The sequence below is a fragment of the Vitis vinifera genome, chromosome 6, assembly GCF_030704535.1.
Source record: "Vitis vinifera cultivar Pinot Noir 40024 chromosome 6, ASM3070453v1".
In the NCBI taxonomy this organism is placed as follows: Eukaryota; Viridiplantae; Streptophyta; class Magnoliopsida; order Vitales; family Vitaceae; genus Vitis; species Vitis vinifera.
Genome location: NC_081810.1, coordinates 6,766,621 through 6,786,019, shown reverse-complemented (window position 1 = coordinate 6,786,019; position 19,399 = coordinate 6,766,621). Strand labels below are relative to the sequence as shown.

The window sequence follows — 19,399 nt, the reverse complement described above, 5'->3', positions numbered from 1 at the left end:
AACCAAAGCCACGGGTTGACAGAGATGGCAGAGCACACGTGGCTGCCAACTCTGAGAGCACATCTGTTCCCGAGCCGAGTCCATTCAACAAAGAGCAAATGGAGATGCTACAGAAATTATTAAGCCAAGTTGGCAGTGGCAGTACTACCGGTGTAGCCTTCACTGCTAATCGAGGAGGAATGAGGCCGTGGATAGTAGACACAGGTGCTTCTGATCACATGACAGGAGATGCTGCCATTCTTCAAAATTACAAGCCAAGTAATGGTCATTCATCCGTCCATATTGCTGATGGTTCAAAGTCAAAAATTGCCGGGACAGGTTCTATAAAACTTACTAAAGACTTATATCTTGACTCTGTCCTCCATGTTCCAAACTTGGATTGTAATCTTTTGTCCATTAGCAAATTGGCTCGTGATCTCCAATGTGTTACTAAATTCTATCCAAACTTGTGTGTTTTTCAGGACTTGAAATCGGGGAAGATGATTGGCAGTGCTGAACTGTGTTCCGGGCTCTACCTCCTTTCATGTGGCCAATTCTCAAACCAAGTCCCTCAAGCAAGTTGCGTACAGTCTCAGAGTATGTCAGAGTCTTTCAATTCTGTGTCAAATTCTAAGGTCAATAAAGATAGTGAGATTATAATGTTACACTATCGCCTTGGTCATCCTAGCTTTGTTTACCTTGCGAAATTGTTTCCCAAATTATTTATCAATAAAAATCCAGCATCTTATCACTGTGAAATTTGTCAGTTTGCAAAGCATACTCGAACAGTATATCCTCAAATTCCATACAAACCTTCAACTGTTTTATCTCTAGTACATAGTGATGTGTGGGGTCCCTCCCGGATAAAAAATATTTCTGGCACTTGATGGTTTGTGACATTCGTTGATGATCATACTCGGGTAACATGGGTTTTCCTTATGAAAGAAAAGTCAGAGGTCGGGCACATTTTTCAAACCTTCAATCTTATGGTTCAAAATCAATTCAATTCCAAAATACAAGTCCTCAAGTCAGATAATGCAAAGGAATACTTTACTAGTAGTCTCAGTACTTATCTTCAAAATCATGGCATTATCCACATAAGTTCTTGCGTTGACACCCCACAACAAAATGGGGTGGCTGAACGCAAGAATAGACATCTCTTGGAGGTTGCCCGGTGCCTTATGTTTTCCTCTAATGTTCCAAACTATTTCTGGGGGGAAGCTATTCTCACAGCTACCTATTTGATTAACCGTATGCCATCCAGAGTGCTTACCTTTCAATCCCCACGTCAACTTTTCTTAAAACAGTTTCCTCACACCCATGCCGCCTCTTCTGATTTACCACTCAAAGTATTTGGTTGCACAGCATTCGTTCATGTGTATCCTCAAAATCGTAGCAAATTTGCTCCTCGAGCAAATAAATGCATTTTTCTAGGGTATTCTCCAACCAAAAAAGGGTACAAATGCTATTCTCCAACCAACAAAAGATTTTACACCACCATGGACGTCTCTTTCTTTGAACATGTCTTCTTCTATCCCAAATCTCATGTTCAGGGGGAGAACATGAATGAACATCAAGTTTGGGAGTCTTTTCTTGAGGGTGTACCTTCTTTTCACTCAGAGTCACCAAATCCTTCCCAATTCGCGCCCACTGAGTTGTCCACACCCATGCCGCCATCAGTTCAGCCAGCCCAGCACACAAATGTTCCTTCTCTCGTGACCATCCAGTCTCCCATGCCTATTCAACCTATAGCCCCACAACTTGCTAATGAGAACTTACAAGTTTACATCAGGAGGAGGAAAAGACAGGAATTAGAGCACGGATCACAGTCAACATGTGGCCAATATATTGACTCCAATTCAAGTCTTCCTGAAGAGAACATAGGTGAGGATAGGGATGGAGAGGTGTTAATTCCCAGCATTGATGATTCTACTTTGCCAATTGCATTGAGGAAGGGTGTTAGGAGATGTACAGATCATCCAATTGGGAATTATGTTACGTATGAAGGGTTATCACCATCTTACAGAGCATTTGCTACTTCTCTTGATGATACTCAGGTTCCCAACACAATACAAGAGGCATTAAAAATTTCAGAATGGAAGAAGGCAGTACAAGATGAGATTGATGCACTTGAGAAGAATGGGACGTGGACTATCACAGATTTGCCGGTTGGGAAGAGGCCTGTGGGGTGCAAGTGGATTTTCACCATAAAATACAAAGCAGATGGATCAGTCGAAAGATTCAAGGCTCGTTTGGTAGCTAGAGGGTTTACACAATCCTATGGGATAGACTATCAGGAAAATTTTGCTCCTGTTGCAAAACTGAACACTATCAGGATCCTTCTCTCATTGGCTGTCAATCAAGATTGGTGCTTGCAACAACTGGACATAAAAAATGCGTTTCTAAATGGGGACCTGGAAGAGGAAGTCTACATGGAAATACCACTTGGTTTCGAAGAAAGTATGGCAAAGAATCAGGTTTGCAAACTCCAAAAATCCTTGTACGGCCTTAAACAATCTCCTCGAGCCTGGTTTGATAGATTCACAAAAGCAGTCCTGAAGCTGGGCTACAAACAAGGTCAGGCTGATCATACTCTATTTGTCAAGAAGTCTCATGCCGGGAAATTGGCCATATTGATAGTCTATGTCGATGATATTATTCTATCTGGGAATGATATGGGGGAGTTACAGAATTTGAAGAAATATTTGTCAGAAGAGTTTGAAGTTAAAGACCTTGGAAATTTGAAATATTTCCTTGGTATGGAAGTGGCTAGATCAAGGAAGGGAATCGTAGTCTCTCAAAGAAAATACATACTCGATCTTCTTAAGGAGACCGGTATGCTTGGATGCAAACCAATTGATACTCCTATGGATAGTCAGAAGAAACTTGGTATCGAGAAAGAAAGTACACCTGTAGACAGGGGGAGATATCAGCGGCTTGTCGGGCGCTTGATTTATCTCTCACACACTCGGTCAGATATTGGCTTTGCAGTGAGTGCTGTAAGTCAATTCATGCACAGCCCCACTGAGGAACACATGGAAGCAGTCTACAGGATTCTTAGATATTTAAAAATGACACCAGGGAAAGGCCTATTCTTCAGAAAGACAGAGAACCGTGACACTGAAGTATACTCAGATGCGGATTGGGCAGGAAACATCATTGACAGGCGGTCCACTTCTGGATATTGTTCTTTTGTCTGGGGAAATCTTGTTACCTGGAGGAGTAAGAAGCAATCAGTTGTAGCCAGAAGTAGTGCAGAAGCTGAGTACAGATCTCTTGCACAGGGAATCTGTGAAGGGATTTGGATAAAAAGGGTTCTTAGTGAACTGGGACAAACGAGTTCATCTCCAATTCTGATAATGTGTGATAATCAGGCAGCTATAAGCATAGCAAAGAACCCCGTGCATCATGACAGGACCAAACATGTTGAGATTGACAGACACTTTATCACAGAGAAGGTGACTAGTGAGACGGTCAAATTGAACTATGTTCCTACCAAGCACCAAACCGCAGACATCCTCACCAAAGCTTTACCTAGGCCTAACTTCGAAGACTTAACTTGCAAGCTGGGATTATATGATATATATTCTCCAGCTTGAGGGGGAGTGTTGAAATAATGCCAAAGTTAGGACTTTAATTTAGGAATAAAAAAAGGAGAGATCATTTAGGATATTTCCTTATGATTTAGTTTCCTAATTTTAGGAGAGAATTAAGCTAGATTGATTCTTTCTTATTCAGTCATTTGTGTATATATATGTGTATGGTGTGTACCGATTATTTATCAATAAAGGAGTTCAGAAATTCTTCAGTTGGACTAGAAGAGTCTCCTAATGTTAATCAGAGTAACAAGTAAAGTAGCTCCCATTATCTTCCCCTATAAAAGTTGAAGTATAAGAGGTGGAAGTTGCTAAAACAATGTTTCCCATAGTTGTTAAAAGATCATGATACACGATATGATACAAGGATATGATGCATTTTTGTGTAAAATAAGATCTCATTATCAGGAATGTGTTTGGCAATGCATACACAATAAACAATGCAATGATACAATGACACCATCACATTTGACCATGTTGAATATTTCCCAAAAAAAATCAAATTTGAAAAAAAAAATTATTATATTATTTGGTTATAATGTTCTTAAGGTTAGAAATTATCAGGGTTAATGTTAACATTTGTTTGAGTGGTATAATGGGAGAGAACGAGAGAGAGAGAGTGAGAGAGAGTGCGATGGAGAGGGGGGAGAAAATAGCTCGACGTCTCGCAGAAGAAGGAAGGAAAGTAGCTTCGCAGTGGAGTCCAAGGCGTTCGAGATCGTTGTTGATGAAAGGAAAGGAAAACCCCAAGTTCTCATCGTGGAGAAGAAGGGAGGGGTTTCGTCATGGGTCCGACTGGGACCGGAAAGCTTAGGGTTTTTCATAGAAGGCCTAACCCACTGCATCAAGGATGAGAAAGAAGTAAGATGGGGAAGGGAATGGAAAGAAAAGGGGAGATTGTATTCCATGACGCGAGGGATAATCAGAGTGGGGAGGTTTATCCGGCTAAGGGTTACTGATTTGGAAAAGAAGAGTTTCTGCATCTTCATCTCGAGAGGCAGAGGGGACAAAAGGGGATGGGTGATTATGGCGGAGAAGCTTCATCAACTGGTAGGAGTTCTTGGTAGAAAAACAAATAACCAGGAAGCAAGGGCCGTGGGGAAGCCTGTTGTGGAAAGCTCATATGCGACAGTAGTGAAGAAGCCAATTTGGGGAAATACAAACTCAATCGCAGTGAAGGTTAAAAGGGAGGAAACACTAGGAAATCTACAGAAATTGGAACATTGCGTTGTGGTGAGTTGGAAAGCCAGTACAGAGGGAGAAGATCTCGAAAGTTTGGGAAGATTATGGGCAAAGTCTTGGGGTCTAAGAGGAAATTTAGGGTTGGCTAAGTTGGAAAAGGATAGAGTCTTGTTGGAATTTGAAGATCTGGAAGAAGCAAGACGCGTCGTATCCTCAAGGAATCGTTCGATGGAAGGACTCCAGGTAGGGCTGGAGCATTGGAACCCTAGAAGTGGCTGCTGGGTAGAGGCGGATGTAGGAAGTGAAGTCTGGGTGAGAATCGTTGGGCTTCCAATCTCGTTATGGAGTTTGATGATCTTGAAAAGAGTGGGGGAAGAATGTGGTGGTTTTGTTGCAGTTGATGACCAGATGAAGACGATGGGTGAGATTCAGTGGGCTAGAATATTGGTCAAATCGAGAGGAGATGTCAGGCCGAGTGTACTGGAAATCGAAGTGGAGGAGGATGTCTATACTCTATCACTGTGGTGGGAGTTTCAACCGGTGTTGAGGAAAAAATTCAACGAAGTGGCTGAATGAAAGAGCGACGAGGTTAGGGGTGATGTTGCTTCACACTCAGAGCAGCGCGTGGAGGAGGAGCGGGTAAGCGTGAGGCTCAAGGTGCTGAACTTGTCAGATGAAGAGATGGGTGAGCAGGGGGCGGGTCGGGCCGGGTGACGGTAAACCGATCTCAAAGCCCGACAATCCGGGGTTGGGCCTCAATCGGTGAGTTATTGTCTGGGTCGTCTTCCTTAGGCCCAATCGTGGGCCCAAAAGAGGCGAGGAGGGCTTGTGGGCTTGGCCTGGCTAATGGATCATTGGGCTTAAAGCTGAAAGGAGTGGCAACTAGAGAAAATGGACCAGAAGCAGGCCCATCGTCAAGGAGGTGGGCTGCCATTCCTCAAGCAAAGGCCCAGTCACGTCAAAAGATCAAGCCTCAAGCAAAGACCCAATTATTTCAATGGGCTGCCAAAAGCTAATTGAATTAGAAGGAAAGGTAAGGGCTGGCCTAGTCTCAACAGTAGCCCAAGCCTCAAGCAATGTCTCTTAGGAGAAGGGCTCTATCTGTTGGAGCGTATCACCTCCAGAAACGGGAACTCCCCAGAGACAGAGCCCTTTGTCGCATGGGAGTCAGAGGATCTAAGGAAGCAACAAACTTTTGCTAGTTATTCAGTGACAGACAGGGCGCTCGAAGAGGAAGCCTTGAGGTATGGGTCAGGGTTTTGTTCTTGGGGAGAAAGGGTTTTGGGGGCTTCTCATCTTAATCCTTTTCATTTTGATCGGGCTCCGGAGGGGGAGTTTTACGATCGTTCTGGGGATATAGAGGAAGAAATTCGGGTTGATAAAACAATGTGGTTAATAGTGTATGAGGGATACAAGGAGAAGGTCAGTGGCTGTAGGGACTCGGGAGAAATTAAGAGAAGCAGTGATAAAGTCAGGGGGACAGAGGGAGCCTTTGGCACACCTGAAATACAAGCTGTGAGAAATGAGCCTGAGGAAAAATGGGGGGAGAGTAGTTTGGCAAAATTCAGTCATTTCTTAGGATTCCCGACGGAGGGCTTGGAAAAGGAAATTCTGAGTTTTTTGATTAAAATCAGAAAGAGACGGGAGAAGATACATAGTAAAGAGCTTCTGGAAAAGTCAAAGTTCGAAAGGGAGTTAAAGAGATTGGAGTGTTCTGTAAATAATGAGGGGGGGAGTAAGCAGAAAGGCTCGGTACAGGGCAATGGGAGTCAAATCATAATTGTCCAATGAAGCTAAAAGTCCTGAGCTGGAACGTGAGAGGAGCAAACGATAGCTCCAAAAGAAAAATTAGTAAGGCTTTTATAAGGAACCAGAGGGTGGATTTACTTTGTATTCAGGAGACAAAAATTCAATCTATGTCGGAGGGTATTGTGAGAAGTTTAGGCTCTGGGAGATTTTTAGATTGGAAAGCTCTGAATGCGGAGGGGGCTTCGGGAGGAATTCTAATTTGTTGGGACAAGAGGTCTCTGGACATTTTGGATTGGGAGGAGGGTCATTTTACTTTATCTTGCAGATTTAGGAATGTAGAAAATGGGGCTGTTTGGGTGTTCACGGGAGTTTATGGCCCTTTCTCCAAAGTGGAAAGGGATGAACTATGGGAAGAGTTTGGGGCGATTAGAGGCCTTTGGGAAGACCCCTAGTGCCTAGGGGGGGATTTTAACATCACTCTGTACAAAAGGGAAAGGAGCAGTCAGAGGAGAATAAGCTCAGCGATGAGGAGATTTGCGGAGATTGTGGATGATCTAGGGCTGGTGGATCTTCCTTTACAGGGGGGAGAGTTCACTTGGAATGGGGGCCACAATAACCAGGCTTGGGCAAGATTGGATAGATTTCTTGTGTCCCCTAGCTAGTTAGACCAATTTAATGGGGTTACTCAAAGTAGGCTGCCTCGGCCGATTTCCGATCACTTCCCAATCATTCTAGTGGAGGGTGGGATAAGACGAGGCCCGACTCCTTTTAGATTCGAAAATATGTGGCTTAAGGTTGAGGGATTCAAAGATCTTATACATAGCTGGTGGCAGGGGATAGAAGTCAAGGGCAATGCAAGCTTCAGATTGGCTGCTAAGATGAAGGAAATCAAGCAGAAGCTGAAAGTGTGGAATAGAGAAGTTTTTGGGAGGCTGGACTGCAACAAATCCTCAGCCCTGCAGTGAGTGGATTTCTGGGACCGGATGGAAAACGAGAGAAGCCTGACTGTGGAGGAAACAGAGTTAAAAAAAGAAGCAAAATAAAATTACAAAAAGTGGGTGCTTTTGGAGGAAACTCATTGAAGACAGCTTTCAAGGGAGATCTGGTTGAGGGAGGGGGATAGAAACACGGGTTTCTTCCATCGTATGACAAGTGCTCATCGTAGAAACAATTCTTTGGACATAATTAAGATCAATGGGGATTGGCTTTCAGAGGAGCAGGAGGTTAGGGAAGGAATTGCTAATGCTTTTCATCAACTACTCTCAGAAGATACGGGGTGGAAGGCGGACATTGGGAGACTTCAGCTTGATCAAATCAGTCAGCAAGAAGTGGAGAATCTGGAGAGTCTTTTTACAGAGGATGAAGTTCATACGGCTTTGATGGAGATGAATGGGGATAAAGCCCTTGGTCCAGATGACTTTTCTATGGCTTTTTGGCAAAGTTGTTGGGACTTTGTTAAAGAGGAGATCCTAGAAATGTTCAAGGAATTCCACGAGCATAGCTCCTTCCTCAAGAGTCTCAACAATACTTTTCTGGTTTGATTCCCAAGAAAAGTGGGGCTGAGGATCTTGGAGATTTTAGACCTATTAATCTTCTGGGGGGGCTTTATAAGTTATTGGCTAAAGTGCTAGCTAACAGGCTTAAGAAAGTGGTTGGAAAGGTGGTCTCCACTTCTCAGAATGCCTTTGTGATGAGAAGACAAATTCTTGATGCTTCCTTAATTGCAAATGAAGTGATAGACATATGGCAGAAACGAAAAGAAAAAGGCCTTATTTGCAAATTGGACATAGAAAAAGCTTATGACAACATCAATTGGAAGTTTTTGTTGAAGGTTTTGCAAAAGATGGGCTTTGGGTCTAAGTGGTTGGGGTGCATGTGGAGTTGCTTGTCTTCAGCCAAATTCTCAGTTTTGGTTAATGGGGTGCCTGTTGGCTTCTTCCCTAGCACTAAGGGCCTTAGACAAGGAGATCCCCTATCTCCTTATCTCTTTGTTATGGGGTTGGAAGTGCTGGATGTTCTTATTAGGAGAGCCGTGGAGGGGGGATTTTTATCAGGGTGTAACATTAGGGGTGGCAGCAAATCCTCTTTGAACATCTCACATTTATTTTTTGCTGATGACACAATTGTGTTTTGTGAGGCTAGTAAGGAGCATCTAACTCACTTAAGTTGGATTTTACTCTGGTTTGAAGCGGTTTCAGGTCTAAGGATTAACTTAGCCAAAAGTGAAGTTATTCCAGTTGGAGAGGTGGAGGAGATTGAAGAGTTGGCTGCTGAGTTAGGCTGCAGGGTGGGGTGTTTACCCTCTCAATATTTGGGACTTCCTCTAGGGGTTCCTAATAGAGCTCCTTATATGTGGGATGGGGTGGAAGAGAGAGTAAGGAGGAGACTTGCGCTTTGGAAACGACAATATATCTCCAAAGGAAGAAGAATCACATTAATAAAAAGTACTTTGGCTACCATGCCAATCTATCAAATGTCTATTTTCAGAATGCCCAAGATTGTTGCTAGAAGGCTAGAGAAAGTGCAAAGGGACTTCTTGTGGGGAGGGGGAAATTTGGAGGGGAAAATTCATCTAGTTAATTGGGAGGTGGTTTGTACAGACAAGGAAAAGGGTGGGCTAGACCTTAGGAAGCTAGCCATGTTGAACAAAGCCTTGCTTGGCAAGTGGATATGGAGGTATGCTTGTGACAAAGATAATCTTTGGAAACAAGTGATTACGGTGAAGTATGGGCAAGAGGGTCTTGGATGGCAGCCAAAGAAGGCTAATGGGGTGGTTGGAGTAGGGGTTTGGAAGGAGATTTGGAAAGAATTAGATTGGTGTTGGGATAACATGATATTCGGAGTTGGGAAGGGCACCAAGATCAGATTTTGGACAGATGTTTGGTGTTCTGATACAGCGTTGTCCCATTGCTTCCCCCAACTATTCGTCATGGTTGTTCAAAGGAGTTCAACGGTTGAGGAAATGTGGGACCAAAATTCTGGTCAAGGAGGTTGGAACTTAAATTTTTTGAGGGACTTCAATGATTGGGAGCTAGATATGGTTGGGGATTTGCTCCATGTGCTGAGGGGTCATAGGCCTTCTTTGGAGGAAAACTCAGTTATTTGGAGGCAAGGAAGAAATGGTCAGTTCAGGGTCAAGGAATCTTATAGCTTGTTAACCAATCCTAATGATACCGGCTTTCCTTCAAGAAGTATTTGGGTGGCTAGGGTGCCAACTAAAGTCGCCTTCTTTGCTTGGGAGGCGACGTGGGGGAAGGTGCTTACCCTGGATAGACTCCAAAGAAGAGGGGTGCAACTTCTGAATTGTTGTTTTTTGTGTGGGTGTGAAGAAGAAAATGTAAATCATATTCTTATACATTGTATAGTGGTTAGAGTTTTATGGGATATTGTTCTTAGATTAGTAGATGTTAAATGGGTCTTTCCAGAAACTGTAAAGGAGGTCTTAATTAGCTGGAGGGGCTCCTTTGTGGGGAAGAAAAGGAAAAAGGTTTGGGATTCCATTCTGTTGTGTATTTTTTGGACGGTATGGAAGGAGAGGAATAGATTAGCTTTTAGGGGGGGTGTGTTGAATATTTAGAAGTTAAAGAATTTTTTTGTCTGTAATTTGTGGAGTTGGGCCAAGCTGTACTTAGGTGAGGAGGCTTTCTCTCTTATAGGCTTCCTGGAGTGGGTAGCTTCCACTTAAGGGGAAGGGATTCTTTTTGTCTTTGTTTTTTGAGGCCCTAGCCGTGTTGTATACCCCCTATATGTTTTGTGGCTTTTTGCCTCTTTATTAATGCATATCTTTTTACTTATAAAAAAAAATAAAAATTATCAATATCATACGAATGTTATGAGAGAATTATGTTATGATCAAATTTTCTTTTTCTTCTTCTTTTCCTTATAATGCTTCTTATTAATTGAAATATTTTATTAATAAGAGTTTCTTTTTTCTGATCAAAACATTAACTTGGATAAAGATATTCATTTTTTCTTGCATCCAGTGATCATGCCTTGTGGAGCCTGGTTGTTGGGACCCTTTTTATTTCGTCCATGATTTGGAGATGGAGGTGGTGATTAGTTTTTCTAAGCATATTCGCGCAATTACTTTACAGGGGGGAGTGGACACTTTTTTTTATAAAAGATGGATGTTTTTTTATAGAAGATTTTACTCATCCTTATCTTTCAAGTTTTGAGTGAAGTTTCACTAAAGAGATTTGGAATTGGGGGGGCCCTTCAAGGGTATGCTTCCCCGCTTGGGAAAGTTGTGGGAAAATTTCCTTATGGTCGATCCACTTATGAAAAGGAATTAGCCCTTGTCCAATTGATGCAATTTATGCTAGGCTAAAGAGAAATCAACCGATCATATCCTTATCCATTGTGCCAAAGCTCATATTGTCGCACCCTTGATTTTGGCATTCACTAAATCCTATAAATATCAGACTCAATTAATGCTCTTAAACTTGAGATAGAGAAAACGATGAGTTTCATGTAAATTTTTATGTAAAATAAGCATATGGAGAGCTGTATACAAAAATACGTTTCTTGAAATAAAAACTTTTAAATAGAAAATCAACAAAATTTATTTTATTTAACATAAATGAAACATGCTCAAGTTTTTCTTTAGGTCTCCTCATTTTATTCGTCCCTTGAAGTTGCCAAGCTTGTGTTTGTTGAAAGTTAATAGGATGTGGTGTTCTCATCTACTAATAAGTTTGTCTAGGTAGTTGAGATGATATTTGTTGCTGAAATTATGGGTACTTCCTTCTAAGATGACCAGCTCACCACACTCATAACATCTCCTTGTCTTCTATCTCCCATCTTTAATTCCACTATACTACCTATCATGGGCATAAACTTTTCCCACCAATTTTTCGCGCCTGTGCGGTGCTTAGAAGCCCTCTAAGCCAACCTACTCACATCTACTCGAGTTTGCAATAAAGAGACCCAACAAAGACACGCGAAATTATAGGGCTCCTATCCCAACTTGTATTTTATTTCTTCTTTGAATAATAATACAAGATACCGTTTAGCAAGACTCCCACAATCTCTTTGGTGAGTTCATGCTTACTCCTCTCATGCTCTCTAGGAGGCTCTCCCGTCCTCCTTTTATAGGTGGGGCACCACCCACTCCCTATTTGACTAGGAGTACACAATCCTAGTTCTACTAAAACTCATCTTCATAGGCTATGGCACCGACCACTCCTATTTGGACTAGGGACAAGCAATCCTAGTCTTACTTAGACTACAATTATAGCAGGAATCTAGACTCTTACTCTTACTTAAATTACGATCTCACTTTTAATCCAACTCTTCATGTTGCTGCTGTTTGCATCTTTATGCGGCTTGTGTGTGTGCCAAGCCCTCTCTTGGCTTGCATATCCAGATTGCATCCATGCTGAGGCAACATGCTCATGCGTGCTCCTTCTTGTTGCTACTACGACATTGTGCTATGCCCAAGTGCAGCAACAAATCATGACATTGCACCCGTGACTCCTTATCTCTGTGCACAAGACATTGCTCCCTTGTACTAAGCATTAGGCATGGTGTCTAAGTCAGCTTCGTTGCTGTTGCATCCCCATGCCTCATTCAAGCTTGTCTTGGTGCTGCAAAAGGCCATGGCGTTGCGCCCATGGTTCATCAAGCCCTTTAATTGCACAAGGCATTGTGCCCTTGTGCCCTTGTGCCACCGTCGGGAAGGGAGACCGCATCACACCTTGTGCCATTACGACCATGAGTTGCACACCACCACATGTTGTGGAGCCCATGTGTGGGTGCTACCAAGGCTTGCCCATGTGTCTTGCTCACGTTTGGGGCCTTGTGCCGAAGCCCCTAGGTATGTCCACACTCATGCCACCTTTCCTTCCCTTAAGTCACCTACCCCCACCCCCTTAAAGAGCATTTTAAGCCAATTTAGAAGTTTGTGAAAGAGACATCACCTATACTTGATGAGGCATAATAAATTTTAATTAATTTAAGAAATTCCAGAAAATTCCACTTCCACTTGGTTTCTCCCTTTCGAAGGTTCCTCTTCCAAGGAAACATATCACCATGCCAAAATTCAACCCTTGAATTTTGGTCGAGTCGAGGATGTGCTGCTTGCTACCCCTCAATAGCCTCCATCTCACCTTGCTTTGATCATAGGCCACTCATAGAGCCAAGGTGCCGCCCCATGAGGCCTTGGTGCCATACGAATCAAGGTGTTGCTGCTGCCATGCCACAAGTGACACGTTGTTGTGTATGTTACTGTGCACACCGCAATGCTGCTGCGCATGTTGTGCATGCTGTTGTGATGACTGCAGCATGCCACTATGCTGCGTGGAATCCCACATGCCATCTCGAGTGCTGCTCCACATGCACTACTTAACTTGCGCTTGCATTATCCTTTGCCTTGTCTCACTCTCATGGTCTCATGTGTGCCTACCCGCGCATGAGGCCCTAGGCGCCAAGTCGTCCGAGACAAAGAGTCTAACACTACCCTTGTATCATTGAAGTATCACAATGCGAACTTGAATTGAGAATATAAAGTATTGTTTCCTCCAATCTTTAGCAGAGGTCCTAACTTTGTGAAGGCTGAGAGTTGGCTGAAAGAGATAATGAAGATTCGGGAATTTAAAGCATGGTTGAAAGAGATAAAGGCTTGATGGTTATGCCTTGCACGTATGCTCCAAGATGATTGTGGGCCTTTAGTTTACCTTGTGCCTTCCAAAACTATGGTAAGAGAAGTGCTCTTAGTTTGGAATGACACGGTAGGGTGTAGATGTATGTGGAGAATGACCCCCTCTTTGTTTAGTTTCATAAATCCAGAAGGGCTGCAACTTCAGTATTTTTACAGAGGAGACTATAGATCAGTCACTGAAATATGTCTTCTTAAAGATTTTTATTTTTTTATTTTTTATTAGGTTAGGATTCAGGGGGGCTTGACTTGTCTATTTGGGACTTCATTGAGGGATTGGATCTGAGCTAATATTTTATTGTTCTCTGTTTTTTGTTCATTTGCTCTGGTCTGTTTCATTGTGCTTTCTATATACCACTGGTGTACTTGGGTTGCAGCCCCTTTTTCTATTGAGTGTGGCTTATTATTTATCTTTTACTTTGCCTATTCCAAAAAAAAAGGGTTATCAATCTTTAGTTGCTCCCTTCTCTTTTTACAGCCTTGAGATTACTGATCCAGTAGTTGATGTGTTTTTTAATTATTTCTTAGGTACCTAACACAATTGAATTTGCTGACTGGATTGGTCGGACAAAGCAAAAGCAAATTCGTGTTACTGGGTAAGTAGCAAGCTTTTCATGGTAACTGAATCTTAAATTTTATTCCATTTTATAATTTTTGAAACCTGTGAAAATATTATTGTTTTTCTGTCAAGTTTCGTCCTTTATTGTATTTTTAGGGGTATTTATACTGCTTCTTTGTCAGCCTCTTGACATTAGTTTTCCTGCCATCTGGTATGTTATCAGGACAACAAAAAGGCCAGTCCCATTGGAGCACTGCATATTTTACTCTGGAGAACTTTACAAAATATGTGAAAGTGAAACTTTTCTGCCTCAAGGGTTGAAGACTGCTAAAGATGTGCACAAGAAAAAGAATTTGAGCACTGGTGGAGGTGGTTCTGGAACATATTCTGGGCCTCCTTCAGCAGCCCATGATGGGGCTCGAGCTCAGAGACGTGAAAATCCTGGTCGGGGCAAACAGAATAAGTATTCTGGATCTCAGAAAGTGGGAAACTTTTATGGGACTGGTGGGGGGAACCAAAACAGCAGCGGTAGCCAGAGCAACTGGGGTTCAAGAAGATCAGAAGCTTCCTTGTGGTTGTTGCTCATTAACAAGCTTTCAAAGAAGTCACTGTTACCTGTATGTGGGAATATTCTTTGTGGAATATATGTCATTGCTTATATCTTTAAGATTTGTGGAATTAAATTCCTTCGATAGAGAATCATAGGCGGTGCCATGCAAATTAGTATGCTTTGTTTTGTGTTAAAATTATGTGTCAACAATTTTAGATATCAGGCTAGGTACTTTTATTTTTATTACTAGAAATTTTGTGCTTATATTTGAGCATATTTGAATGGGTTAGCAGATATTTTATAGTTTAACTGCTTGTATCATCATCAAATTCTCTCATCATGTTTCTTTATGTTTTGTGTTTCTTTGTACAATAGAATTTGATTATATTTTTTTGATCAGTAATCTGAATTCTGAATATAGCTTAAGATCCTTGTCTTGACTTCTTATAATTGGTGCATTCTTCCTTGACTTTTGGCTTAGGTGGTTATATTTTGTTTCTCGAAGAATCGCTGTGATATCTCAGCTGATAAAATGACCGGGATTGACCTCACAAGCAGTTCTGAGAAACATGAGATTCATGTTTTCTGTGAAAGAGCATTTTCACGACTAAAGGGGTCTGACAGGAACCTACCGCAGGTTTTGTAGCTTTAAGATTTGTTTTTCCTTCACCAATGTGAGCTAGCTTAGGCTTTAGCCACACCATGCTAATGCAATCTACAGGTTATCAGGGTTCAAAGTCTTCTTCGTAGAGGGATTGGTGTGCATCATGCTGGGCTGCTTCCCATTGTTAAGGAAGTTGTTGAAATGCTTTTCTGCCGTGGCGTGGTTAAGGTGAAGTTCTATTTTCAGTCTGAATGTTTTCAATGTAGTTTTTTAAAAACCAAGTTCTGTAATCATTCTCTCTTCAATGCATTATGGTTGAAATTTAATAATGTTGTTTTGGCATGTGATTTGAGTTATAATAGTCATTTTGGAGGCTTTTGCTGATTGATGCTTATATCTATTATTATTCTTACCATTTTTTGTTATGAAGATGCTTTTGTTTGTTTCTGTTGTAGGTTTTGTTTTCAACAGAGACATTTGCAATGGGTGTTAATGCCCCAGCCAGAACAGTAAGTCTTTTTTATGGTACTTCTATAGCATGAAATATATATACGGTATCAAATGATATTAAATGGGTTTACAAATTTATATTTCTATTCTCTTAGTTTTGGACTTGAGTGGTTATTTTGATCCTTGAACTTTTGATTGATGAAAAACTTTGAAGAAAGAGTCCTGTTGCAAGGTTGGGTTGGTAAAAATCAACCTAAACCCAGCTTAGACTAACCTTGGACTGGAAGTTTGCTACCTAACCTTGGGTTGATTTGGTTAATCAGATTAGTGGAGTAGTTAATTATCTGCGAAACTTATATAACTTGCATACTTTAATAACTTCATTACACTATTCATTGATCACAGAGCATGTTTTATAAAAGAATGTATTAATGGATAGGAGTTAGAATAACTTGTGAGAATGAGAGAACTTGCGATCAATGGGTAATGGATATATTTGTAACTTATCCATAGCAGAAACTATTGAAACAATTGTAATTAGGATTGTTGCCTTGTTTATTTTGTTAAAGAGGCTAAATAATTTGTCTAGAATTAGAGTGTCTGTAGCCTTTTACCAAAAAGAAATTTTTTTTCGTATATTAACATATTTACACTATATTTATATGGTATATAAATAAAATGATAATATGAATATGCAATAAGTTAGATTCAGGTTGGGTGTGGTTGCCCAAGTTGTCAATTCAAGCTTTCTGTTTGGTTGGGTCCAAATGATTCAAATCGTGGCTCTGATTGCCAGTCAAATGGCTGGAACTGTTATTGTTGATGCTAGATTGTTGTAATGTCCTTCTACTTGAACTCTATGAGAGAGCATTGATAATAATGTGTGAGATCTTTTGTGATATGACAGGACTGTTTATCCCCTTTTTTGGTGGTGTTTGTTGTTCAACAATATCTGATATTAGATTGCAGCTGACACCATTTTCAATTATTTAGCAAAAGATAGTTTCAGAAATTTTACCCTCCCTTCACTGTTTAGTTCAAAGTTCTAATCTGAGGTTACTATTGGTGCATGTAACATCTGGCATTGTAGGTGTTCTTATGTTTATGGTAGTATTTTAGCTTTCTACTTTTTGAGTCCATTTTTTTTGGTGTTAACTGTAGATCTGAGATTGTGGTACCATTCTAGCTTATCTAGAAAAAAAAAATAAAAGGTGGTCTATGGGCACATGCTCATTCAGTAATTTGCTTGAAGGCATCCTTTTGTGTCATGTAATGGTTCTAAAATGTCTGTTGGTGCTTATTCCACAGTTTGGAAGAAGCATAAAAAGTTAGCAAATTTTACTGGCATTTTTCCAAAAGTTAGCAGTTTATTAATTAGGGTATTTACCTGTAGTATTTGGGCATCCTCCTACTTATGTTGCAAGAGCATGGGTGCAGGAAGATGGATTCAAAATGGTACTGTCAAGCTGAAATGGCTTAAAATCAGATTATGAACATTATGAGAAGTATTCAATGAGTAAACAAATATCTTATATATGCAATTAAACACATATGTATATCATCCATCTTATTGAGACCTCATTTAATGGATCTCTATTTGAAAATGACCAAGTTTTTGATATTTTTTAGAAGATTCCTAATTTATATTTTTTAGAAATTATATTCGTTTTTTATATTAAAGGAAAAGCTTTGCTCATGTTTGTTGGCCATATGTTATTCATGCATCTGAAATACAAATACTTATGTTAAAATTTTAAGATACATCCAATGCATGTCCAAAACATGTCTGGTTGTCTTGGAGGAGTGGCATGTACTGCATAGACAATTCTCTTCTTTAGAAGCATTTGTGCTTCACAATTATATATCTATGTGTAGTATGTTACATCGACTTGCAAATATTGACACTTGGACATCTCATTTTGAATCTTAATCTGCTTAGACATTTCTTGCAGGTTGTTTTTGATTCTTTAAGGAAGTTTGATGGCAGAGAATTTAGACAGTTACTTCCTGGAGAATACACTCAAATGGCAGGTCGTGCTGGCAGAAGAGGACTTGATAAAATTGGTACAGTTGTTGTAATGTGCCGTGATGAAATCCCAGACGAGAGGGATTTGAAGCATGTTATAGTTGGAAGTGCGACCCGGCTTGCATCTCAATTTCGTCTCACCTATATTATGATCCTGCATCTCCTTCGTGTTGAAGAATTAAAGGTATTTTAAAGATTGGATTTTGGGCAGAAGAAATAGAAGTATATAACTTGTAGAGGCATTACGATAATGTAGTTTCCACTAGGGTAGGTGTTTCCTTGAAATTTGGCATTCTTGATTGTTGAAATGCATATATGGCAAAGAGAGGAGCTACCTATGTCTTTGAATTGGATGGAGATTCATGCCTCTCTTGGTAGATCAATCCTTAGTATAGAGAAGCCTAGGTGGTTCTTCTGTAGAGAATTTGGTCTCTCTGTTATATACACTTGTGTACAATTTCTTTTCTGGAAGATTTTTCCTCCTTCATTTTGGTATAAATTCAATTACTCTTAGACTTATGAAAAAAAAAGTGAAGTTTTTTTGTGCACAAATGTCAAATAATCACGATGTTTTAACTTATTGATGAAAGAAATCAAATACTACTTGCACTCCTAGAGCGAAGGATTAGTAAAAAGATATCTGTCTGATTCCTTCAACTTTGTTCAATCAAAGAACAAAAGTGGAATAAAAACAAGAAATTCATTTAACTTCTTTCTTAGAAAGGAAGGAGGTAAAAGGTTTGACTCCAATAGCCTGTGGAGGTGTAGCTTGGCAGTAGAGTCCTTTTGGCAATGAACCAGAGGTCCCAAGTTTGAACCTTCCTAATATTTAAGTGGTTTAGCATAGAGGAGTGGCCCATATCACCTTGGGTTTGCTTCACCAGCAGTTGGGATAAGTGCATGGCTATTAGAGTAGATTTTCTGTCATTAAAAAAAGAAGTTTGACTCCATTGATCAAAACTCCTTTGCAAATTGTACAACCTTCTTCCTCTGATAAAAAAAATAAAAAATAAAAATTGTACATAATTAGTTTCAGCATATATAAAACTTTGATGCTGGAGATTAGGATTTTTATAGAGATGTTCTACATAATTAATTCCCTCAAACACAAATAAATTAGCTATATATATAGTAGTTTTACAGCTCAATGAATAAGATCTCTCCATTTGAATAATGTCAAAATAGCTGTGTCTATCCTTTCCTTTTTGGGCTTGAGATTTGTTTGAAATGTTTCATAAGATGCTATTCAGGGGTGCAACCAAGTGAATTGATGTTGTATTGTGCATATTGCTGCCAAGGGCAATTTTCTACTCTGTATCATGGATTCAGTATTTACCAACCAAGACACATTTTGGCGAAGTTTTAGTGATTTTATTTTTTTGTCTAAAAAGATCAGTTATATTTTTCTGTAAAAGACTTGAGGTCAAAATATTCTTTCATCTGCTTTTAATGTCATGCAATTTTGTTTTGGTAATGTTGATTTGGGGCCCTGATTGTAGGTGGAAGACATGTTGAAAAGGAGTTTTGCTGAATTCCATGCTCAAAAGAAGCTTCCAGAAAAACAACAACTTTTAATGCGAAAGCTTGCTCAGCCTACAAAAACTATAGAGTATGTCATGGACAAAATCTTGTGCATCAGTCACTGGTTTTTTCCTTTTTTTTTTTTTTTTTCATTTTTTTTGTATAAGTAATGAAATTGTATTAGAAGTGCAAAATGAAGTAAAGCATGAACGCATGAAACATACAAGACAAACTCTAATGGAAGGAGCTATATATGGAAAAAACTGCATCACTCACATGACACCACTCATCAACAAATGCTGAATTCTTCAATAAAACCCCATAAAGATATATTAGGATTGACATTATATTGACAATCACATGAAAAGGTAGTCATTTTGGAATGTGGTCTACTATCTTACTGTTCTTTGGTACAAGTTTTTAAATAATTTTTCGGACACTTCAATGAGTATAATCATGACAGGCTAGAGAGTAATTTGTTGTTCCAGCGGAAGGGATGAGGAAGTTAGTGGTAGAGTGAAAACCTCT

At 40.2% G+C, this 19,399-nt stretch overlaps 1 protein-coding gene across 1 annotated transcript in view; it reads left to right on the top strand.

Annotated features, from left to right (window-relative positions):
- The window catches only part of LOC100253599 (DExH-box ATP-dependent RNA helicase DExH11), a 78,354-nt gene that overhangs the window by 31,285 nt on the left and 27,670 nt on the right, over positions 1 to 19,399 (top strand). Inside the window, exons 11-17 of the mRNA XM_010652644.3 lie at positions 13,690 to 13,757; positions 13,944 to 14,337; positions 14,752 to 14,907; positions 14,992 to 15,102; positions 15,330 to 15,383; positions 17,277 to 17,534; positions 18,850 to 18,959. Coding sequence (XP_010650946.1) covers positions 13,690 to 13,757; positions 13,944 to 14,337; positions 14,752 to 14,907; positions 14,992 to 15,102; positions 15,330 to 15,383; positions 17,277 to 17,534; positions 18,850 to 18,959 — 1,151 coding nt within the window. The remainder of the gene's footprint in view (positions 1 to 13,689; positions 13,758 to 13,943; positions 14,338 to 14,751; positions 14,908 to 14,991; positions 15,103 to 15,329; positions 15,384 to 17,276; positions 17,535 to 18,849; positions 18,960 to 19,399) is intronic.